General features: G+C 41.9%; 1 protein-coding gene and 1 long non-coding RNA gene across 4 annotated transcripts in view; one reads left to right on the top strand and one right to left on the bottom strand.

The window, feature by feature from the left end:
* Nucleotides 1-11,556, bottom strand: part of LOC138760196 (uncharacterized) — a 55,595-nt gene extending 44,039 nt beyond the window's left edge. The window contains exon 1 of the long non-coding RNA XR_011355503.1: nucleotides 11,477-11,556. This is a non-coding gene — a long non-coding RNA (uncharacterized lncRNA). The remainder of the gene's footprint in view (nucleotides 1-11,476) is intronic.
* Nucleotides 11,557-11,621: 65 nt separating this feature from the next.
* mtx2 (metaxin 2) overlaps nucleotides 11,622-25,197 on the top strand; it is a 103,374-nt gene continuing 89,798 nt past the window's right edge. For all 3 annotated transcript variants that reach the window (XM_069935808.1, XM_069935806.1, XM_069935807.1), the window contains exon 1: nucleotides 11,622-11,755. In XM_069935808.1, the coding sequence (XP_069791909.1) occupies nucleotides 11,716-11,755 (40 nt within the window). In that variant the 5' untranslated portion in view covers nucleotides 11,622-11,715. The remainder of the gene's footprint in view (nucleotides 11,756-25,197) is intronic.

The following is a 25,197-nucleotide window of genomic DNA, read 5'->3' on the forward strand; positions in this document are numbered from 1 at the left end:
GGGTGTGGTTCCAGCAAGCTGAGGTGCAGTTTGCCATTCGAAGGATCTTTGAGGAGGACACTATTACATGGTCAGTGCCCTTGACCAGGACACACCAGCCTGGATTATCAATTTCCTCCAGCAGCCCCCGGAACAAGGCAGGAATGTGGCCATCAAAGAGCTACTAACCCACACTTTTGGACTCTCAAAGCACGAGCGTGCTGCCTGTCTGCTGTATGTTGACGGTTTGGGAGACAGGGCCCCATCCGCCCTCAGGAGTGACATGCTCACCCTCTGCGATAGCCACACCTCCTGCCCGCTGTTTCAGCAAATATTCCTGGATTGGCTGCCCGAGGACATCCGGCTGCTCATCACAAAGGAGGATTTCGAGGACCCCAGGAAGGTGGCCGCCAAAGCAGACGGGCTGTAGGTAATGAAGAGGGTCATCTGCTCTTTGAATGACCAGATGACAACACCATGTCAACAGCATCTGGCCATGAGGAATACCGACCGGCCATCCAACCAACCATCCAACCGACTGACTAACGGAATGAGACACCCCACTGGTAAGCTGTACTGCTATTATCATCAACCGTGGGGCTCCGAAGCCAGGCAATGCCCATCATTTATGGCTGCGACAACCTGCCAGCTGCAAAGACTCCTATTTATCTAGGACTCGAGCCGATGCTTCTTAGTGGACACTGGGGCACAAAAATACAGCATCACCTCCCCCACTAGCCTCAAGGCTCACTGGGCTGAGAACTCTGGGTGGTAAACGGCTCCAGTATCCAGACTTCGGCGCTCGTTCCATGCCTCTCTGCTTTGGGCACTGCCAGTTCACCTGGAAGTTCACTGTGGCAGCTGTGCAGCAACCACTTTTAGGTGCTGATTTCCTGAGGGCCCACTCCCTCCTGGTGAACATCAAGGAGGATCGACAAGTACATGCTGGACATTCCAATCACTCTCCCTCAATGGCACCAAGCTCACCAACTACCACCTGCGCTCGGTGAGTACTGCCAACAATGAGTTCCTCAAGATCCTGATGGATTTTCCCACCATCACCATGCCTTACTTTCATTCAGCAGAACCCAAACATGGATGAGGTACCATATCATTGCTCAGGGCCCTCCCCTCCACGCCAGGGCACACTGCCTCCCCCCTGAAAAACATAACTTGGCTAGGGACAAATTTTTAAAAATCGAGGAACTGGGCATTGTGAAGCATTCCGATAGCCCCTAGGCCTCACCCCTCCACATGGTCCCAAAGTCAGCCGTAGCTGAAGGCTGTGCAGTAACTACTGCCGCCTCAATGAGGCCACCATTTTGGACAGGTATCCTGTGATCCATATTCAAGACTTTACTGTGAACTTACAGGGGGCACTGTTAAGATTGTGATGAGCAGATGGTGACTTTATTTTTTAAATTATATGTTATTTTTTTCCAATGGAATACATTTATTCATTTCTATATACCATTGCTGTACTCTCAGGCTCTCTTTTGATTTCCAAGTTGACATTATACATTTTTTTGCTATAGCTAAGGCTATCATAATTAATCTTTTTTGCGCTTCATCCAGTTCAAGGCCTAACTCTTTACTTCTTATATTACTTAGAAGAAAGATCTCTGGATTTTTTGGGATGTTGCTTTTTGTGATTTTATTTAATACCTGATTTAGATCTTCCCAAAACTTTTCCACTTTCTCACATGCCTATATTGCATGTACTGTTGTTCCTGTTTCCTTCTTACAGCAAAAACATCTATCTGATACTGTTGGGTCCCATTTATTTAACTTTTGGGGCGTGATATACAACCTGTGTAACCAATTATTCTGTATCATGCGTAACCTTGTGTTTATTATATTTATCATAGTTTCGGAGCATAGTTTTTCCCATATTTCATTTTTTATCTTTTTGTTAGATCTTGTTCCCACTTTTGTTTGGGTTTACAGCTTATTTCATCATTTGCTTTCTCTTGCAGCTTGTTGTACATGTTTGTTATAAATTTTTAATTATCATTGTGTCTGTAATCACATATTCAAAGCTGCTTCCTTCTGGTAACCTCAGTTTGCTTCCCAATTTGTCCTTTAAGTAGGTTTTCAGTTGGTGGTATGCAAACATTGTACCGTGAGTTATTCCATATTTGTATTTAATTTGTTCAAATGATAATAAATTATTTCCCAAAAAACAATTTTCTATTCTTTTAATCCCTGTTCTCTCCCATTCTCTAAAGGAAAGACTATCTATTGTGAAAGGGATTAGTTGATTTTGAGTCAATAGTAATTTTGGTAGTTGGTAATTTGGTTTCTTCCTTTCTACGTGAATCTTCTTCCAAATGTTGAGTAGATGGTGCAGTACTGGTGAACTTCTATATTGCACCAGTTTTTCATCACACTTATAAAGTATATGTTTAGGTACCTTCTCCCCTATTTTATCTAGCTCCATCCTGGTCCAATCTGGTTTTTTCCTTGTTTGATAAAAATCTGACAGATATCTTAATTGTGCTGCTCTATAGTAATTCTTAAAGTTTGGTAGCTGCAAACCACCTTGTTTGTACAATTCTGTTAATTTATCTAGTGCTATCCTCGGTTTCCCCCCCCCCCCCTTTCCATAAAAATTTCCATATTGTTTTCTTTAGCTCATTGAAGAATTTCTCTGTTAAGGGAATTGGTAATGATTGAAATAGGTATTGTATCCTTGGGAAGATATTCATTTTAATGCAATTTACCCTTCCTATCAGTGTTAGTGGTAAATCTTTCCAATGTTCTAAGTCATCTTGTATTTTCTTCATTAATGGCTGATAATTTAATTTGTATAAATGGCCTAGATTATTATCTAATCTAATACCTAGGTATGCCATTTAAAAGGTGATTCTTTTTTAAACTTTGTGAAATCAGCATTATTCATTGGCATCGCTTCACTTTTAATTGCGTTGATCTTGTACCCCGATATTTCTCCATATTCCTTTAATTTCTTATGTAATTCTTTTATTGATAATTCTGGTTCTGTTAAGTATACTATGATATCATATGCAAAGAGACTGATTTTATATTCCCTCTCTTTTATTTTATTTTCTGTTCTTATCAGTTCTGCCAGTGGTTCTATTGCTAAAGTGAACAGTGAGGGAAATAATAGACATCCCTGCCTAGTCGACCTGCTTAATTTAAATTTGTTCGATATATATCCATTTACTGTCACCTTCGCCATTGGACCCTTATATAATGCTTTAATCCAATTAATATATTTCCCTGGTAGGTTGAACTTCTGTAATACTTTGAATAAATAATTCCATTCTACTCTGTCAAAGGCTTTCTCTGCGTCTAAAGCAACAGTCACTGTTGGCATCTTATTTCCTTGTACTGCATGGATTAAGTTAATGAACTTAAAAATATTGTCCGTTGTTTGTCTTTTCTTAATAAATCCAGTTTGATCTAGTTTTACTATTTTTGGTACACAGTCGGCCAATCTGTTTCTAATAGTTTTGCTATTATCTTATAATCTGAGTTACGTAGAGATATTGGTCAATGCTGGCGTTAGTAGATCTTTCCCCGTCTTTGGAATTACTGTAATTATTGCTGTTTACATGAATCTGGCAAGTCTTGTGTTTCTTCTATCTGGTTCATTATTTCCAGGAGAGGAGGAACTAGTATCTCTTTAAATGTTTTATAGAATTCTATTGGGAGTCCGTCATCCTCAGGCGTTTTATTGTTCAGTAGCTTTTTTAATATATCTTGTATCTCCTCTATTTCAAATGGTTTATCAATTTGTTTTGCTCCTCTTCTTGCAATTTTGGTAATACAATTTTAGCTAGAAACTCGTCTCTTTTGTCTTCTTTCCCTTCGTTCTCAGTTCGGTATAATTGCTCGTAGAATTCCTTAAAGTTTTCATTGATCTCTGTTGGGTTATAAGTAATTTGTTTGTCCTTTTACCTTGATGTCAATACAGTTCTTTTAGCTTGTTCTGTTTTAAGTTGCCAGGCTAGTATTTTATGCGTTTTTTTCTCCTAACTCGTAATACTTCTGCTTTATTTTCATTATGTTCTTCTCCACTTTATACGTTTGTAATGTTTCATACTTTATTTTTTTGTCCGCCAATTATCTTATTTTTGTTGTATCTTATTTTCAATATCACCTTAAAAGCATGATGAGGGAGTTCCACAGCCCCATCCACACCTCACTGTCTCTAACTGGCATCTTTCAAACCAACTGCTGTGCTCCCCCAACAACCCAGTCGCCCACCATGCACGATCTGCAGCAATCCACACTAAAATCACCCCTCCACCATTGTTCACCAACCTTACCCCTGACTGTAAGCCCATCGCCACTAGAAGTAGAGTACAGTGCTGGGGACAGAGCCTTCATTTACTTAAGGAGGGGATCATCGAAGCCAGAACCAGTCCTTGCAGAGCACAGATAGTGGTAGTGAGGAATTTGGAGAAGAATAGGATGGTCATTGACTACAGTAAGACCATCAACAGGTACACACAATTACATGTGTACCCTCTCCCCTACATAGTCAACATGGTGAATCAAATTGCACAGTATCGGGTCTTTTCTACCATCGACCTGAAGTCAGCATATCATCAGTTTCCTATCCATCTGGAGGACACTTGGTTCAAGGTGGATGGCCACCTCTATCATTTCCTGCGGGTCCCCTTCGGCACTATGAACAGTGTCTCAGTCTTCCAACGGGAGATGGACCACGTGGCGGACCAATATGAGCTGCAGACCACTTTCCCGTACTTTGATAATGGTCACAATCTGCGACCATGACCTGCAGGATCATGACGCCAACCTCCAGAAATTCCTCCAAACTGCAAGCTCCTCAACCTCATTTATAATAAGGCCAAGTGCGTATTTTGCACAACCTGCCTTGCCATCCTTGGCTGTGTCATTGAGAACGGAGACATTGGCCCAAACCCTGACCACAAGCGGCTACTCCTGGAACTTCCAGTCCCCCATCCTTAAGGCCCAGAAAAGGTGTCTTGGGTTCTTCTCTTATTATGTCCAATGGGTCTCTAATTTTTCAGACAAGGCCCGTCCCCTCATCAAATCCATATCCTTCCCTCTGACAACAGAGACTCGCGTAGCCTTCAACTGCATCAAGGCAAACATTGCCAAGGTCATAATGCACAGTGTGGATGAATCTGTCTAATTCCAGATAGAAAGAATGCGTGATACTTCGCCCTGGTTGCCATCCTTAACCAGGCAGGCAGACCAGTTGCCTACAGGGTCCCAAAATTTGACACTCCTCGGTTGAAAAAGAGGCCCAAGCCATTGTCAAGGTAGTGCAGCTCTGACGCCATTACCTGGCTGGTAAGCAATTTACCCTGGTAATAGACCAATGTGCAGCTAAGTTCATGTTTAACAACCAGCAGCGAGGCAAAATTAAAAATGACAAGATATTGAGGTGGAGAATTGAACTGCCAACCTACAATTACGATATTTTGTACCGGCTAGGGAAACTTAATGAGCCACCGGATGCCCTGTCCCATGGGGCCTGTGCCAGTATGCAGATTGACCGCTTATAACCCCTCCATAATGATCTCTGCCACCCTGGAGTTACCAGGTTCTTCCACTTCATCAAAGCCCGCAACCTGATGTACTCCATCAAAGAGATCAGATCCATGACCAAGAACTGCCAGGTATGCGCTGAGTGCAAACCACACTTCTATCGGCTAGGCAGGGCACAGTTGATAAAAGCCACCGCCCCTTCGAGTTCCTCAGTGTTGACTTTAAAGGACCCTCTACAGACCGCAACGTGTATTTCCTCAAGGTCATTGTTGAATACTCCCATTTCCCATCCCCTGCTCTGACATGACAGTTACCACAGTCATCAAGACCCAGTGCAGTCTCTTCACTCTATTCAGCTTCCCTAGCTATATCCTCTTTTATGAGTCCTCTTTTATGAGTGGTGAACTGCACCAGTACCTAATGGCCAGGGGCATTGCCATGAGCAGGACCACTAGCTACAACCTCTAGGGAAACGGGCAAGTGGAAAGGGAGAATGCCATGGTCTGGAAGGCCATCCTCCTGGCCTTGTACTCTCGGGACCTTCCAGTCTCCTGCTGGAAAGAGGTCCTCCCAGAGGTGCTCCACTCCATCAAGTCCCTTCTATATATTGCCACAAATGCCACATCGCATGCATGCATGTTTTCTTTTCCCAGGAAATCTGCAACAAGGACCAAGCTGCCAGCATTGCTGACATCCCCAGGGCCAGTCCTACTCTGTAAGCATGTGAGAAGCCATGTTTGACCCATAGTCGAAAGGGTCCATCTCCTCCATGCCAATCCCCAATATGCCTACGTGGCATATTCTGTCAGACACGAGAATGCTGTCTCTGTTAGAATTTGGCCCCTCCAGGGCCCCTACAGGCCTCCAATGATCACCCCACATCCCCCTCACCCCTGACCACAAAAGATGCACCTGAACCATGGTACCATGCCTCTTCCCAAACAGAGAATACACCAGACCCACCACCACAATCCGGGATCTTGTCACTGCATCACAGTCACAACTGGTACTATGTTGGTCACAACAAATGACCAGACCACCTGAGAGACTTAATTTGTGACTTAGCCACTTCACACCACTGGACTCTTTATAAAAATGAGGGTGAATGTGGTAAACCACTGTTGTATGTATTTGTCTGGTCAGGCACACCCATTTGCCAGTTGTACCTGTGGCCCATCGCACCAGCTCCTGTATTAAAGTGACTATTCCACAGTCCCCTCCTCAGAGCAGAACAATCGAGCAGAATGGATGTGCCTTTGTTCTTCAGTGAATAAAAGCTTATGGTTTCTCAATCTCAGTCTTTGAGTAATTGATGGTTCATCAGAGGGCTATGGTCTTATGTTGGTAGATGGGGGCACAAGCTAGATGGGCTTAAGAGCCTATTTCTGTGCTGTACTGTTCAACGCTTCTATGTTAGGAAAATTAGCTTTTAGGTTTACTTTTCACATGGAATTGCCAGAATGTAAAACATTCATTAATCCACATTAAATAACTACAATACCACAACGAGATTGAATTAATTCAGGGAAATTAAATCGCAACCACATTATTCTGTGCTAATATTGTAAAAAAAGTTGATTATTTGAGTATTTGCAGTGAATAATCAGAAATAACATCCATTGTTCTGACTAGGAGGACATATAAGTAAAAATATATTGAGGATATATACTTAGAGTTTAATACTATGTTTTAAACTCCTTTTTATCATTAAAGTTTGAAATTGAAATTTTGGGAAGTTAAGAAGGAAGACCAAAACTGCAGGATGCCAACCAAGATTAAAAAATTTAGGTAACCCATTGAGAAACTGAAGAACATTACACAAGTGCTCATTACACAAGTGCTCACTCTGAATAAAACAGATAAACCAGATTAAAACATGTGTACTTAAGAGACAGAGGTACCAGAGTTCAGATCTGGGCCAGTTCTCATGCCAGAAAACAGGGTTTACTCCAATTATACCCCACTGTAAAGTTTAGAAAGCTTGCAGTGGAATCTTAAAAGGCACTTAAACAATGCCCCATAAATGTCATATTATTTTTTAACCAAATGTAAAACTTGTATCAATTATTACATTTATCCTTCATAACATTCATGTGCCAATTAATTATGAAATAAAATCATCACAAATTTCACCATCAATTTTATAAGAAACTTTGCGTGCGTGAGAATCCAGGCTTTGGTTTCTGGAATAAATTGTAAATATGAAAAGTGTAAAAAAAATTGGCAAGCTAATTGTTAGGCTGAAAAAGGTATTGATTGGGGTTTTGGCAATGATGTGGTCATATAGGAGGTAGACCATGCAGTAATTTGGAAACAAGTGATTACTCATTGAGAAAAGAACTGTGAACATGAATTTCAATTTTGGTCGAGGTCGTTATTTAAAAGCCGACATTCTATTTACACTGTGTAGTTTATACATGAATATGATAGAACCAAAGTTGTTTTGATCATTTTTATTTATATATTGGGTGACAGTTCTATTATGTTTAATTGTTCTTAAGAAAAATTGATGAGCTGGCGCTTTGAATCTCTGTAATCTGAAAAGAGAAGGTATGACCACTGTGCTGGTGGGTAGAGAATTAAATATTTCATCCATTGTCAATGAAGGAAAAAAAAATCACAAATGATTCAATTAGGATGGTGTAGTGAAGAGAGTAAGTAGTAGGTTGTAAAAATTATGGGGACAGGAAGTAAGGCTTCATGATTTATTGGAATGCTTCTTGTAACCATAATTTGAGGTGGGAGATGTGGTGAATGTTTAAGATGATAGAATATCAAACAAATGGCTTTCTAGTTAGTCACTATTGAACTTTTTGTTGGAACTGAATTCATGCATTCATTGGCCTTCTTATTTGTAGATAATGGAAAAACTTGGGGAGTCAAATGAATCAATTACCACTGAATTGTGGTGAATGTCTGCCAATCTGCCTGTGTCCCCTCTGGTGAGCCTTGCTGTACTAACATGGGCTGTTAAGGACACTCCCTTTGGATATAACTGTATATGCATCTATTGTCTTTCATTATTGTACCATGAGTTTCTGCTAATAAAAGCCATGATTATTGCTTGACCACATCGTCTTTGTCTACTTCATCAACTGGCACTTCAATTTTATTGGCAGAAATGGATGCAGCACTCAAGCCAGAGCGGATGATAATCGACCAGTCTGCCCCGAGGGCCAGAGAAATTTTCAACTACTGGATTGCTTGTTTCAATTACTACATGGCTTGAAACAACGTGGTCGATGAGGCGATACAGTGGGGCCACCTGAACTCTCTGCTGGGTGAGGTCCCTTTCACCGTTACGCAAGGAGCTACCACTCTGGCTATAGCCTAGGAACGTCTGACTGCTTACTGTGCAGTGCCATGGAATGCGGTGCTTGCTCGACACCAGTTGCTGACCAGATGCCTGAAACTCGGGGAAAGTGATGCTGCCTATGCACTGGCTCTCGACTCACTGGCAAATAAATGTGATGTCAGGGCAGTCAATGTGCAACAACACTGCAATGCCTTGAAGATGGATGCTTTAGTCAACGGGATTGACTCCAGTTACATCTGACAGAGGCTGCTAGAGATGGAGCACTTCATCAACTGGCACTTTATGAATATTCTGATCATTTAATTCCAATATTTATGCTATTCCCTGCAAAGTTTATGGATGATGATGTTAAGGTTATTGATGGTGTGATTACATAATATTGCTGTTTAACAAATTAGACTACTGACGAAGGAGTGAAACATGAAAGTCTGCAGAAGCTGTGATTATATTGTCGTAAAAATACAGAAATGCAGGAGGAACCCAGCAGGTCTCACAGCGTTCAGAGTGGATAGAGATATATACCTGATGTTTTGGGGCTGACCCCTTCTTTAAGGAATGAAAAAAAGCAGGTAGCCCCTGAATAGAAGAAATGGCATGGGGAGGAGTACAGACCACAGACAAGAGGTGATTTAGTAAAATCTCTGTTATCTGGAATTCGAGCAACTGACAGCCTCAAGCAATGCAAAAAGATTGTGCGAAATAAATAGGTAAAAAATACTGGTTTAAAATTGGCACGCCTTGCAATTAGTTCGCCAATCACGCCACACGCAATCTCAAGCAACCTGAAAATTCACTTATCTGGCATCTACCAATTCCCATTGGTGCCAGATACCAAGGATTTTACTGTAATTGGATATGGCGGTCAGGAGAAAGAAAAGGTGAGAATTGATAGGTGGAGAGGTAGGAGGGGGTGGTGATTGGCTCTGAGGATACAAAGCTGGAGTAAAGGAGACGGAGGGAAGAAAAAGAGCTCCAGAAAAAGTCACATGGGGGAGGGGGAAGTTGGATAATGGAAACTAGAGAAGTTGATGTTAATGCCATCTGGTTGCAGCATGCCCAGTCAGAAAATATGGTGTTGTTCCTCCAATTTGCGAGTGGTCTCAGACTGGTAGTGCATGAGACCATGGACAGACATGTCAGCAAGGGAATTGGCAAGGAAATGAAATGGGTGGCCACTAGGAGATCCTGGCTATTGCGGTGGACAGAGTCAAGGTGCTCAACGAAGTGATCTCCAGTCTTCGTTCAGTCTCTCTGATGTAGAAGACACCACGCTGGATAGAGTAGATGACCCCTATAGATTCACAAGTGAAGTGTTGCTTCACTTGGAAGGACTGTTTTGGACCCTGAATAGTGGTCAGGGGGGGAGGTGTGGGTGCAGTCACAGGCTTAGGTGCCAATTGGGGCAATTGGTGGGGAGGCATGGACAAGGGAATCATGGAATGAGCAGTCCCTGCATTAAGTGGAGAGGGGAGGGGCAGGGAAGTTGTATCTGTTGGTGGGATCACATAGTAGATGGCAGAAATAGCAGAGGCTGGTGGGGTGGTAGGTGCTTGTTATCTGTGGGGTGCAGAGATCAGGACAGATGTGGGGGTAATGGAAGATATGTGGGTAAGGGCCGAATTGATGGTGGCAGATGGGAAGCCATGTTTTTTGAAGGAAGACATCTCTGATAATTTATTTTATTCAGGCGCTGCCTGTTTTTTCTCATATCTTGAAGAAGGGCTCTGGCCTAAAATATTAATAATATATCTATATCTCTTTTCGGACCTGTGAGACCTGCTGAGTTCATCCAAGGCCCCGATCTGAGGTGCAACAGGTGGGAGGTGGGAGGGGAGGAGCGGCTCCTCTCGCGAGAATTGACATTCCCAGTTGACTCGCAAGCCTGGTGCCAGGTCGTCCAGTGCCTTCAGTTACCATATCACCATATAACATTTTATGGCATGGAACCATGGACAATAGCCATGGCATCTCCCTTGCATGGAATCATTGTTATTAAGCTAGAATGTTGAAGGGGTGTTTTTTTAATCTGCAAGGGGCACTGGCTACTTCAAATGGGACCAAATATTGTTCATTTTTCAAATAGTGATCTTCTGATGGAATGAAGGTCTTTGATAAAATTGTCTAACCCCCCCACCCCCCGAGGATATTCTATGGCAATGTAGTATTCAAAATACTCTATTTTGATGGGAACATTTTCACACTCTGGAGGATTTCTGGTGCCATCCTGCTCATTCCACGCTCTCCACTAACGTGCGCTCCATAGCATTTCAATGTTGCTTTGATCAAGATTATTAGTTTCATGGCATTTAAACATTTCCATCCAAATTCTTCCATGATCTCCCCACCCCACCCCACCCATGTTAATTGCATCTCCAAATCCAGCAACCGTTCTCTCCAGTTCCCATCTCAGTCCTTTCCCATCTCCTGCCCTCCTTCGCTCATGGTTTTCCCCACCAATCGTCCTCGCCCTCAGCTCTGCACCCTCCCCATCGCCTCCTCCCGAGGCCTTGTCAGTTTGCCCATTTTTAGTCACCCCCATCCTGTCTTTCTCGGGTCCGGGACCGTGCTACGAGGGGTGGTGCTGTGGGCGTTTCTGCACTGTATAAATGCCACTCGAAATAGCATCCAGAGGAGTCTCGGTCCGAAACGTCGTATAACCGGTGTTTCAATCACCTGAAAGCTCGATCTGAGACGGGGCAGACGACCCGGTCAGCCGCCCGCCCGCGGGCTGAACTGCGCACGCGCGGCGCCTTGCGCAGACGACCCGGCGCGCCCGCCCGCGGGCTGAACTGCGCACGCGCAGTCCCTCGCCGAGCGGAAGTGGGGCTCGATCCTGCGGAAGTGGCTCGTGCTGCGCGGTGATTAGCGTGTGAGGAGGGGAGTCGCCGGAGCTTCTCTCGCAGGGAAGCATCATGTCCATCGCGGCGGATGCGTTTGTTTGCCAAATGGCAGGTAACGATTTCAGAGCCGCTTAAGAGTGACTGGATGACAAAATGGATTCAGTCGAGTCAGAGGAAAAGGCCCCGATCTGAGGTGCAACAGGTGGGAGGTGGGGAAGGAGCGGCTCCTCTCGCGAGAATTGACATTCCCAGTTGACTCGCAAGCCTGGAGCCAGGTCGTCCAGTGCCTTCAGTTACCATATCACCATATAACATTTTATGGCATGGAAACAGGCCATCTCGGCCCTACGCCGGTTCACTCAAACAACTCTGCGAGCTCCCCCCCCCCCCCGCCTATTCTCTGCACACAACCCTCTCATCCCCCTCTTATCCATGGATATATCCAGCCTCCTCTTAAATGAAAGAATAGACTCTGCCTCTGCTATTTCTTCCAGAAGACCATTCCATTCAGCCACCACTCTCTGAGTGAAGAAGAAGCATCCTCTAATGTTTGGGATAGATTTTTACCTTCTTCAGGGCAGTGGCTTATTTTCAACTTGCTCGCTTGTGTTCTGTGTTTTTTTAAAAAAAAAGCACAAAGTGCAGGTGCTTTCTTGATAAGTTAATGTCATTTCATTCCTGCAGGCAGTTTTCAGTTCCTAATGCAGTTGATGTGCAAAAATGCAAATGCTGGAAAATTAAAACCAAAAAAAAAGTGTTGGCATTAACAGGTCAGGCAGCGTGTATGGAATATTTCTGGTCGAAGGCTTTTTTTTGTTAATCAGCAGTGAGAAAAACGTGAAAACAAGAAGGGAAATTAAGGATTTCAGACATGCTGCTTGAGTGTTTACATTTTTCAAAAGTCTGTCAATAAGTGCCTCAGTCTCCAACTAGCAGTGACATTATTTGAAGATAACTAAAGTGGCTTCAATAATTAATATTTAATGAGACATCCAATGCTTTTTGATATTTATAATGAATTGCATTGCTTTGGTTATAGATTGAAGTAAACCACTGTTGCTCAATGTTTTTACTGCTATAAAATTATTTCCACTAATGTGATGCAAACATGACTCACCTCAAATCAGTTTGATAATTCTAATACTCAGCTCTAAGTTTTAACCCAATCATATGTGTTTTACTATGGTGCATCCAATAATCAACCCTATCAAGTATAGCTATTCTATAACTTTGTACATTTTCTGTCTAGTTCACACCATCTTTGACTGCTGATTTCTGTGAGCAGAGAAAGTTTACTGTGTAAACAAGGATCAATGTGAAGATGTAGGATTATTAAAGTAAAGAAAAATACTGGGATGATGAATACCTGAACCAAGCACAGTAGTGGAGCTGGTCATGTTATGCAATATCAAGAGAGTTGCTAACATTTTATTATATTTCATTCTAGAATCATTAATGGGTTATAAAACGAGAGTCCATTTGGCTCAACATATCACATTTCCTATTTAACAGCAGCTCTCTTATTCGTTCCATTTGTCCTTTCTCTGTACCCTTGGATTTTTTTTCTGCTGTATGCCTTCCCTACATCTACAAGGAGTGCAATCCAAATTACAATCACATTGTATAAAAGCTTTTCCTCATCACTCCTAATTCTCCCCTTATTTAAATCTACAGTCTTCACCTTCCAACACCTTCTGCTTGTCCACTATGTCCAGACCCCTCATTATTTTGTGTTCTATCAATTCTCCCTCAGTTTTCAGTTCACCATAGAGTCTGTTCTTTCTGAGCTATCTTGAACTCCAGATCCTCATCCTAGGAGCTATTGTCAAAATCTTTTCTGGACCCTCTCTAAAGCTTTCATATTATTCCTATCATGTGTCAACCAGAATTGAAGACCACTCTCCAGTTGAAACAGGTCTTGTAGTTCAACATAACTTTTTTAAAATATATATTCTATACCTCTATTGATAAAGCTCACAACTATGCATGTCTTTTTTGGTTTTCACACTGGGAAGCCAAGGATGGCACATCGGAACCATTGCATTTTCAGTCCTGACAAATTAAAATCAGAGCTTTGTGTTTGACCAAATGTTCATAAAGTAAAGTACTGCAGTAAATAGAGCACATTAAATGCAAGATTGTTCAAGTGAGTGAGAACCAGTCTCATGTCAGTACTTTATTTTTTTTTGGGGGGGGGGGGAATGTAAAAGGAATGCAAGGAAAGGTAATTGGCAAATGAAAGAGATGCTGCAAATCTTTTAAAGGCCCAGAAAGGGTTGTAAAAGAAGAGCAGTCGTTCAGAGAGCTCAGAAACTTTACTCATGGTGGCAGAGGGTATGACTGAGGTGCAGTGAGCACATTACATTAGTTTTCTTCATGGAATGTGATGCTGCTAGGGTCAGGATGGCTCAAAATTAATCAGGCAAGTCCTAAAAGGCATAGCTTCAAATTGATGGAATGTATCTTAAGTTGCTGAAGGAAGTCTGGTCCATAATCTTCCAAACATACTTGGACGAGAATGATGCCTTGAAACTGGAAAACCAAATGTTAAACCCTTGTTTTTTTTAAAAAAAGAGTCTAACTACAGACCAATCAGTTTGACCTTGCTGGCAGGTAATTTCTGTATACTATAATTACAGACAGAATAAGCAGTCACTTGGATAAGTGTGAATTATTTAGAGATAACCAGCAGTGAACACCTCCATTTCTATTATTTAGGAAGATCATTACTAAAGGTGGTTAGGCTTTGGCTGCTGCTCTAAGAAACTCCTGCAGGGATGATGGAGTTCAAGACAACTGCAACTTTTTCTTGGTAAGATGTGACTCCAACCACTGCAGTGTTGCTCCTTTGCGTATTGACTTCAGTATTACCAGAGCTCTGTGATGACACACATTTTAAAATTCTATCTTAATATCAAAGGCAGTCATTCTCCATTTAACTCATGAAAAAGGATGGATGGATGAAAATGGAACAGGTGGCCAGGCAGTTTACGCAAAGAACGGAGTTTGCTGGTCTAGGATATATTTCATAGCCACTTAACTGAGAAGACGAAAAGTAGATTAGCATTACATAATACTTACATGGGTGGTTTGATGTCTACTTGAATAACCCATTCAAAGACCGTGTGCAAGGACTGGAATAGATGGATGTCGAGGGCAGAAGAGTTGTTTACAAAAGGCTGGGCAATGGATGCTGTGTCACTTGATATGCTGTGTAACTTGGTGCTCAAGGCATGGGGAAAAGTTAAAGTAGAGAAATCTCTCATGCAATTGATGGCACAAATGATGATTTGTTGTGGGACACTGACGACTAAGCAGAAACCACCTCATCAGATGGAAAGTGAGACCCATATGATGACCGTTTTTAAAAAGTGAGAGCATGGATGTGCTTGCTGCCATCTTTGCCTTAGACAGTGATAGCCAGAGTGATTTTGAAGGGTTCTAAATGTGTTGTTTTCAAACAATGATAGTGATTTTGAGGGGTTTTAATTGTTGTTTTCAGTAAAAATATAAATGAAAATCTGTCACAGTCGGTTTTTTTCAAGGATCGACTTGAACACCAAATCTGCCTTCCATGGGCCAACTTGGGCTCCGGATCAGTGTTTTCATGGGAATCGGCATGGATTGGATTTTGAGCTAAATTTAAGGTCTCAAAAGTATATCTGGCATATAAGTCTACCTTTTTTTGAATGTCATTTTGGGTTTCTTGTATGCCGATATATACATTAACATATCACACAGGTGGCAGTGTTTCTGGCGTTGTCCAATGTAGCATTTCTATATAATGTGTGAGGTGAAACAATCAAGGTTCTGTGCTAACATATTAATATCCTACTGCATCCTTAAAACAAGCAGTTCTTTCAGCAGCATGTTTGGTCCTTTGCAGTTTTTTCTTGAAGAAGCAGCTTATCTATTCTCTTGATATACAAATTCTGCCACTTAGAAAAATGGAGAAATTTTTTAAAAGTTATTCTGTCATTTGCCTCATTTATGGAAAATAAGTACATGCATTTCTGAAAGGCACCTTTCTTTATTAGGAAAGGTTGGCCATATTCTGACCTTGGCTCGTGCAAAATAAAAGTATAATGTGCTGGACAGTTTACTCTACTGGTGCTACCAAGCATTTACCAAGTTTGGTAATGTCAATAATCATAGAAATTCTGGAAAATAGTTTTATCAGTTGAGTTTTGTCAGATATGTGTATGTGTAAGATGCTAGATTTAATGAAAAGCAGCTCTAATGCATTTCAGAAATCCACTGCCAATATCAAGCATTTTCAGATTATTTTGCTTTTAACTATCTCCGGCTGAAGGTCAGGTGACTTGTTCAAACTTTGGCATAAATAGGTAGCTATTGTAAAAGGTAAATAATTGCCAAATTATGCCACTGAATGGATATTTTTATAATATAAAATCTGTGCATAATATGGAGCAGCTTATTATTGCTGAACTTCAATTATGTATTTTCACAAGACAAAGGATCAGAAGCGGCCACTAGGCCCATCGAGTCTGTTCTGTAAATCTACACTAAGCTACTCGACACTAGTTCCAATTTCCGGCCTTTTCCCCATATCCCTTGATGCTCTCACTAATGAGATACTTGTCTATTTCTTGTTTAAATACTCCCAGTGATCTGGCTTCCACTGCTGTATGCGGCAGTGAGTTCCTCAGATCCACAACCCTCTGGCAAAAGAAGTTATTTCTAATCTCTGTTTTATAAGGATAACCTCCAATTTTCAGACTATGACCCCTTGTCCTCGATTCACCCACCAAGGGAAACATCTTACCCACATCTAAACCTTTCAAAATATGAAATGCCTCTCTGAGATCTCCTCTCATTCTCCTTTACTCCAATGAATACAACCCAAGAGCTGCCAAATGCTCCTCTTACATTAGCCCTTGCATTCTGGGAATCATCCTAGTAAATCTCCTCTGCACCCTCTCCAACAACATCACATCCTTTCTAAGATGGGGGGCCCAAAACTGCGCACAATACTCCAAATGAGGTCTCACTAGTGCCCCATGGAGCCTCATCAACCCCTCTTTGCTCTTATACACTATTCTTTTTGAAATGAATGCCAACATAGCATTAGTTTTCTTCACGACCAATTTCATCTATTCATTAACTTTTAGATTTCCCTGCACAAGGACACCCGGGTCCCTTTGCACATCCGAGGTCTGAATTTTCACCCCATCCAAATAGTATTCTGCTTGCTTATTTCCACTGCCAAAATGTACATCTGTACATTTTTCTATGTTAAATCTTATCTGCCATAATTTTGCCCAGTCTCCTAATCTGTCTGTAGCCTTCTGCAACTTTACAGTTTCTACTACACTTCCTACTCTACCACCTATCTTGGGGTCATCTGAAAATTTGGCCACAAAACCATTCATATCACAATCCAAATCATTAATATAAATTGTAAAGAGCAGTGGCCCCAATACCAACCCCTGCGGAACACCACTAGTTATAGGCAGCCAGCCAGAACGGGAACTCTTAATTTCAATCCTTTGCTTCCTGCCTATCATCCACTTTTCTATCCAGTTTAATAACTTCCCTGTAATTTTAAAGGAGTTTTTCATTTAACTAGTCTAATTTTGGGATGTTTATAAAACTCAGTTTAAAAAGGAACATCATGTTGATCCACTGCATTGTTTTATATTTCAAAAAACTCTGACAAGATGAAAACCTAATTTCATTAAATAGTGCAGGACGTTATGCAGGTTTGCAATGTCAGTGATTGTAATGCGTTATCTGCATCTGTATGTTATTGGTAAAGAACAATCATCTTTGAAAATTGTTTTCCCTTTTACCCCCAAAAATTTCCTCCATAATTTTTCTGTGATAAAGCATCACAGTTCCTTGGTTTTAATCTAATCTTTGATACAACAAACAATAGCTGTTGAACAAGTTTAAATCAAGACATTGAATGCTCACCATAGGTAAATTGGCTTCTCAGTGTCTGTTTATTTCAAGTTCCAAGTTTATTTGTCATCCGATTGTACAAGTACAACCTATGAAAGAGCATTCTCTGGTCCTCGGTGCAACACACATGTAGACAAACTATACATATGCGCAGTACTCATGTACAAATATTAAAATAAATATTATTTTGTTAAATAAATAGTTGAGTCATGGAGGGTTTTTATGAGCAGTTCATCAGTTGCTTAGCAGTCTCAATGCTAGTGGGAAGAAATTGTTTCTTAGCCTGGTGTTTCTGGCTCTGATACCCCTGTATCTCTTTCCTGATGGAGTAGCTGGAAAGTGCTGTGTGCAGGGTGGTAGGGGTTCTCCCTGATTTTGCGAGCCATCTTTAGCTGACCCCAGTAAATCCCATCGATGGGGGAGGGAGAGACTTGGCTCTACTTGTTACTTAGCTTCCCAATTAATAATGCAATGTTTTAAATGTAAATAGCAAGCAAATCAGCTATTCTTGCATGTTATTTGATGGGCCCTAATTGCAAATGGTCATGTGTGTATATTTGTTCTGGTGTAATTATCTTTGTGGCTGATTAGCTTTTTGGAAGTTGCTGTCTGAGCTTGTATATGAACAATGGATACCTTGGTGGTGTAGTCAAGTCAAGGCAAGGTCACTCTGTATGTAGTGGCAGCATTCGTGCAAAATGAAAACTTCCTGCACAAAATGGGAGCCTGTAAGATTTAAAACCCTTATTAAAATGTTAGGCATGGATTTTAAATAATACATCAGAAAATCATATTTTGATATTCTAGACACCTCGGATCAGAAGACCTATTGGAAATTATTATGTGCTCTGGTAAATATGGTGAGCTACAAACTATAATCCATATGCTTGGGAAATGTGCTGCTCCAGAATAAACTAAGTTTGATTTTTCTTTCTCTGTGCTGCTTGATTGGCTGAGCTCCCCCAGCAAAATGTATTTAGCTTCAGATTCCAGCATATGCAGTCTCCCGTGTGTTGTCTGTCTCTCTGTGAATTTAAATTTAAAATTTTTAAATTTAGACATACAACCTGGTAACAGGCCATTTTGGCCCATGAGTCTGTGCCACCCAACTTACACCCTATTAACCTACACCCTCGCCCCTCCCCCCCCAAACGTTTGGAGGAAACCAGATCCCCCGGAGAAAACCCACGCAGAGAAGGTACAAATTCCTTAAAGACCGAATGGCATTCGAACACTGGTCCCGATCACTGGCACTAACCGCTACGCCAACTTAATTGGCCTCTTTTGATTTTGTCTCCTCTGCTCGTCCCAACACCTTTTGCTTTGTTAATATTACCCTATTAGTTTCCCATATACTTTGCCCCACCATTGTATGCTCTTGTTTTTCCTGTCTTGCACCCCTCTCTAGCTCTCTCCACCGGTCTTCACATATCAGAGGACCTCTCCTGGAGCCAGCATGTCAAAGCAGCTGTGAGAAGGCACAGAAACACCTTTACTTTTTAAGAAGTTTGAAGAGATTTGGCATACTTTGGAGAGTATACTGACTGATTGCATCATATCCTGGTTTGGAAATAGTGCCCAGGAATGCAAAAGGCTGCAGAGTGCAGCAAAGTCCATTGAGGACATTGACCTCCCATCCATTGACATCTGCGTGAGATATGGCCTCAAGACTGCAGCCAGTGTCTTACAAAAGATACTCATCTCCCTGGTTACACTCCTCCTCCCCTCCCATCCTTCCACTCCACCTCACCCCGAAGGCTTTCTGACACTTAGTAACACGTGTTCATTAAATAATCGACCATATTGTCCACTTCACTGATTTATCTCTGTCTTTCATAAATCTTTGTCCGCGAAGCCAAGCCAAAGAATGGTGTGTAGAAGAGGATTCTTTTGGGCACTGGGGCAGCTAAACTCATACTTCAGGGTCAATCAGCTTGGTAGTTCTAGTTTGCTTGTACTTCTTCCCTGTTGCCTTGCTCCTTCATTGAAATAGTTGATTTAACTAATGTGCAGGATATTCATCTTTACCTGATAAATGTACCTTCTGATATCATCCTGAGGTGAGTATTTTTTTAATTTTTTGTTGCATACACGCAAGTGCACTGTACAGATACACCCAAGTTCTTGTTTGCCATACGGGCATGTAAGATGCACTGACTACAATAATATACATGATATTACCATAGCATTCCAAGACAAAAAAAAACACAAGTGTTGATAAATATTACAGTTTGTGCTAGAAAAATGTGAGGTTTCAATTGTGCATACAGATCGTGTGGTGGTCCCGGAGTAGTTCACCCAATATCCATCCATCGTGCTAAAAGATCCCTTAAACTTGATGTCCCAAAATAGTCACCTGACTTCTGCAGGACAGCCTGTGTTAACCCTGAGAGGTTCTTCGGATGGCTTTCTGAATCACTGTGTGCAGAATGAGAGCCCAAAGAGATGAGTGGATACTATTTATGCTGGCCTGAACTTTGGGGATTTGCATAGTGCTGGCTGATCCACACATTTGTTTTGTTTCAACATCTGCATTAAACAAAAATAGCAAGTTATTTTTCCTTGAGTACATCCCTAACGTCGAAGTACTCGAGATGGCAGAGGTCCAGCATCGAGTCCACGCTGCTGAAGATCCAGCTGCGCTGGATGGGTGACGTCTCCAGAATGGAGGACCATCGCCTTCCCAAGATCGTGTTATAGGGCGAGCTCTCCACTGGCCACCGTGACAGAGGTGCACCAAAGAAAAGGTACAAGGACTGCCTAAAGAAATCTCTTGGTGCCTGCCACATTGACCACCGCCAGTGGGCTGATAACGCCTCAAACCGTGCATCTTGGCGCCTCACAGTTTGGCGGGCAGCAACCTCCTTTGAAGAAGACCGCAGAGCCCACCTCACTGACAAAAGGCAAAGGAGGAAAAACCCAACACCCAACCCCAACCAACCAATTTTCCCCTGCAACCGCTGCAATCGTGTCTGCCTGTCCCACATCGGACTTGTCAGCCACAAACGAGCCTGCTTTTTTACCCCCTCCATAAATCTTCGTCCGCGAAGCCAAGCCAAAGAAAGATAGTAACAACCTCCATAAACAATGTGATGCAGAAAGGGTTGAATATGACAGTTTTTTTAAAACTTCCAAAACTGTGTGAACAAAGGCAAACCAGGAGTGTAGAAAGTTGTTGGTCAATTTTTTTTTTGTATGTTGTAGCCTCTGTAGACACTGTTTTCAGGATAAGGTATTTGATAATTTGCCTGCAATTCCACCAATATCAATGTTGAGTTCCAAATCCTTATCTCAAGCACAAGAGAACTGCATTTGATTGTAAATTTTAAGTTCTGAAAATGTTGGTCAGAGAAAAAAGTCAGATTAGGAGCAACTTTCTTGATTAGAGCATAGAATTGCAAGTGAGAATGTGAGTGACCTTTTAAGCTGTGTAGCTGCAAAGGAAGTAGCATTACAAAATCTTCCTTGGTTTGTGAACAGCTAACAGAGGAGGATCTTGACAAACATTTGACTGAATTCTACCGAATGGCAATTGGTGAGGTGGTGGGGGAGGAAATTATCATAGACTGGTCATTTACAGTCAACTCTCTTCCATGACCTCCAACCTTATTTTTTCCAAACTCTGCACTGCCAGGATCTGCCGCTAGGTTATACTTCTTCCCCAAGATCTGAAAACCCAATTATCCCAGTAGATCCATACAAGCTGGTGTCTGGTTACGACTGTCTTGTCCCACTGATCCAGTCCCTTCCCACCTACATCTGCGATACTTTATATGCCCTCCATCGCCTTAAATAACTTCCAATTTCCTAAACTTGACCACCTCATCTTCATCATGGACATCCAATCACAATATACCTCCATCCCCCATATGCAAGGCCTCAGAGTCCTTAGATTCTTCCTTGGCAATAGACCCAACCAATCTCCCATCACCACCATTCTCGTCCACTGGCAGAACTTGTCCTCACCTTCAATAACTTCACCTTTGATTCATCCTCTTTCTCCGTCAAAGGGGTAGCCACGGATACCTGCAAGGGCCTCCTTCATGTTGGCTATGCAGAGCAACACCTACTACAAGCCTACACAAGCAAGGATCCTCAACTCTTCCTCTACATTATTTCAATTCCCCATCCTATACCTATGCTAACATGTCTGTCCATGGTCACATGCACTGCTAGACTGAGACCACCCGCAAATTGGAAGAACAACATCCTCCATCTATCTGGCATTAACATAGACTGACCTCATCCAATTATCATCTTTTGTCGGTTGGCCTGTGCTTCTTTCCCCCTGCCTTTTCTTTCCTTCTTTTATGCATGCACCTGGCTGCTTTTTGCTCTTTCTTTAAAGAAAGGCTCTGGCCCAAAATGTCAGTTTTTACCTCCATGAACGCTGCAAGACCTGCTGAGAGTTCCTCCAGCATTTTTTGTGTTTTTACTACAATCCAAGCATCTGCAGACTTTTGTGTTTCACTCTTGTTCTTTGGGTATTCAGCATTGGAAACAAGTTGTCTGTGTCCACTGACTCATTCTATAGAAAACCTTGTTTAACTTCGAGGGAAGTGAAACAACTTCTCGTTGCATTTCACTGAGGGAAAACAGATTATTTTTGAAAACTAAATAAAAGTTGTTTTTTTAATTTCTTGACCAGTTTTCCTGAAGTGGAAGAAAATACATTCTAAAATATAAAATTCCTGCCTTTGAAATGTACTGACATAAATAATGTTATCCGAGATCAACTTTCATAGAAACTGGAGTACTTCATTTAGCACCTTTTTGGTTTTTTTTTTCATTTTATAGGATAAGGATGTTGCTGTTAAAGCTTGTGTTTATTGCCCTAACCATCCTTGGTGGAACCACCTTGAACAGCTGCATTGCTGTTGTTTAGGGGAAAATCAGGATTTGGACAAATTGTAGCCCTATTATTTAAGAAAGAAGGGAGAAAGAAACCAGCAGGAGGGAAAAAGTATAAAGCTTTGTAGGGAGTGATAACAAAGATATTACAAAATAACATAGTTATTTGATTTATAATTGTTTCCTGAGACTTGAATTTTGCTGGCAATACTGATGTTTTTGCCCATCTATGATTGTTTGTCAATTGATGTAGAAAGAAGGAATAGCAAAAGAGTTGGCCAATATCACATAAGAGAATATGTAAACAGCAGAAACTTTAAACAGATATTGCATCTGTTTTCATAAGTGGGGGGTGGGGGGGGGGGGGGGGGGGAAAGCACAGAAACCCTCCCAAATCAGTGGAAGACTATAGAGCTATATTAAATGAGAAACTTTATAAAAAAAACTACTACTTTTGGAGAAATCTAAGGGACAGAAAGATATATCTCCAGAACCTGATGTTCTGTGTCTCAGGGTTTTGATATAAAACCTGGCTATAAAGACCTCAACAATGAAGACGCTGTTTACATCCGGTACCGCATGGATGGCAGTCTCTTCAATCTGACGTGCCTGCAAGCTCACACCAAGACACAAGAGCAACTTGTCCGCGAACTACTCTTTGCAGACGATGCCGCTTTAGTTGCCCATTCAGAGCCAGCTCTCCAGCGCATGATGTCCTGTTTTGCGGAAACTGCCAAAATGTTTTGCCTGGAAGTCAGCCTGAAGAAAACTGAGGTCCTCCATCAGCCAGCTCCCCACCATGACTACCATCCCCCCCCCACATCTCCATTGGGCACACAGAACTCAAAACGGTCAACCAGTTTACCTACCTCGGTTCCACCATTTCATCTGATGGAAGGATCGACAAAGAGATAGCCAAGGCAAATAGCGCCTTTGGAAGACTACACAAAAGAGTCTGGAAAAACAACCACCTGAAGAAACACACAAAGATCAGCGTGTACAGAGCCGTTGTCATACCCACGCTCCTGTATGGCTCCGAATCATGGGTCCTCTACCGGCATCACCTACGGCTCCTAGAACGCTTCCATTAGCGCTGTCTCCGTTCCATCCTCAACCTTCATTGGAATGACTTAATCACCAACATCGAAGTATTCGAGCTGGCAGAGTCCGCAAACATCGAATCCATGCTGCTGAAGACCCAACTGCGCTGGGTGGGTCACGTCTCCAGAATGGAGGACCATCGCCTTCCCAAGATCCTGTTATATGACGAGCTCTCCACTGGCCAACGAGACAGAGGTGCACCAAAGAAGAGGTACAAGGACTGCTTAAAGAAATCTCTTGGTGCCTGCCACATTGACCACCGCCAGTGGGCTGATATTGCCTCCAACCATGCATCTTGGCGCCTCACAGTTCGGCGGGCAGCAACCTCCTTTGAAGAAGACCGCAGAGCCCACCTCACTGACAAAAGACAAAGGAGGAAAAACCCAACACCCAACCCCAACCCACCAATTTTCCCCTGCAATTGCTGTAACCGTGGCTGCCTGTCCTGCATCGGACTTGTCAGTCACCAACGAGCCTGTAGCAGACGTGGACATATCCCTCCATAAATCTTCGTCCGCGAAGCCAAGCCAAAGAAGAAAGAAAGTTACTGTATGTATTGATTGTCAAAAATTACATAATTTCTGGAATGGCTTCAACCTTTGAAGCGGCACGGTTAGCACAACGCTATTAGTGTTGGCATCCTTGGTTCAAGTCCTGTGCTGTCTGTTTGTACGTTCTTCGTGTCTGCATGAGTTTCCTCCAGATGTTCCAGTTTCCTCCCACTATCCAAAAATGTACTGGGTTTCTAGGCATGGGCTTGTGGGCTATTACTGTGCCGCTTGTCTAAATTTAAATTAAAAAAAAAAGTTGGAAAGTAGCATATGTAACCTGATTACATAAGAAAGAAAATGTAAACCAGAGAAAAGTGAGCTAACATCAGCAGGAGGGAAAAAGTATAAAGCTTTGAAGGGAGTGGAAACAAAAAACTTACAAAATAGCAATAGTTTTGGGCAGTTATTCTAAAAGGGAAATTGTGTTTGATAAAACTACAGTTTTTTTTTTCTCACACTTATAGCTAGCAGAATATATAAAATGAACTAGTCAGTGTGCAGAGTTCGGATTTGCAAGGCCTTTAGTAAGGTGCCTTCTGAGGACAGACCTGGAGAGATGAGGTTTGTTTAAATTGCAGAAAATGAAAAATAGGAGTACAAGAATCATTTCCAGTTTGAGGGTCTGAACAATAGGATGCAACAGGGATTGGTGCTGAGTCTCCAGCTATTCATAATCTAAGTTAATGATTTGATGAAGGAATCGAGTACAATGTATCCAAGTCTGCTGCTGATGGCAAAATGTACTGAAGGAAACATGGAGAGGTTTCAAATTCAAATGGATATAGATGGACTAAGTAAGTGATCAGGAACATGAAATATAATGTGGAAAGCATAATATCTCAACTTTAATAGAAAAGATAGACCATGAAGTTCTTTACATGATGAGAGAGAAAGATCTGGATGTTCAGATTGTGTGCCTTTGTATACAATCAAAAAGTAAAAATGCAGATTCAACGTGGAAATAGAACACAAAGTGTTTACCCTTTTGAGAATTTGAACACTAGTGGAGAAGTCTTGCTCTAATTATATAAAATGGACTTCTGTATGACCACACCCAAAATATTGTGTTGGCATCTGGACTCATTTGAAGGCTAAATGCAGAAATTGATTCCTGAGATGGTGTCTG

Source organism: Narcine bancroftii, chromosome 4 (genome assembly GCF_036971445.1).
Source record: "Narcine bancroftii isolate sNarBan1 chromosome 4, sNarBan1.hap1, whole genome shotgun sequence".
Lineage (NCBI taxonomy): Eukaryota > Metazoa > Chordata > Chondrichthyes > Torpediniformes > Narcinidae > Narcine > Narcine bancroftii.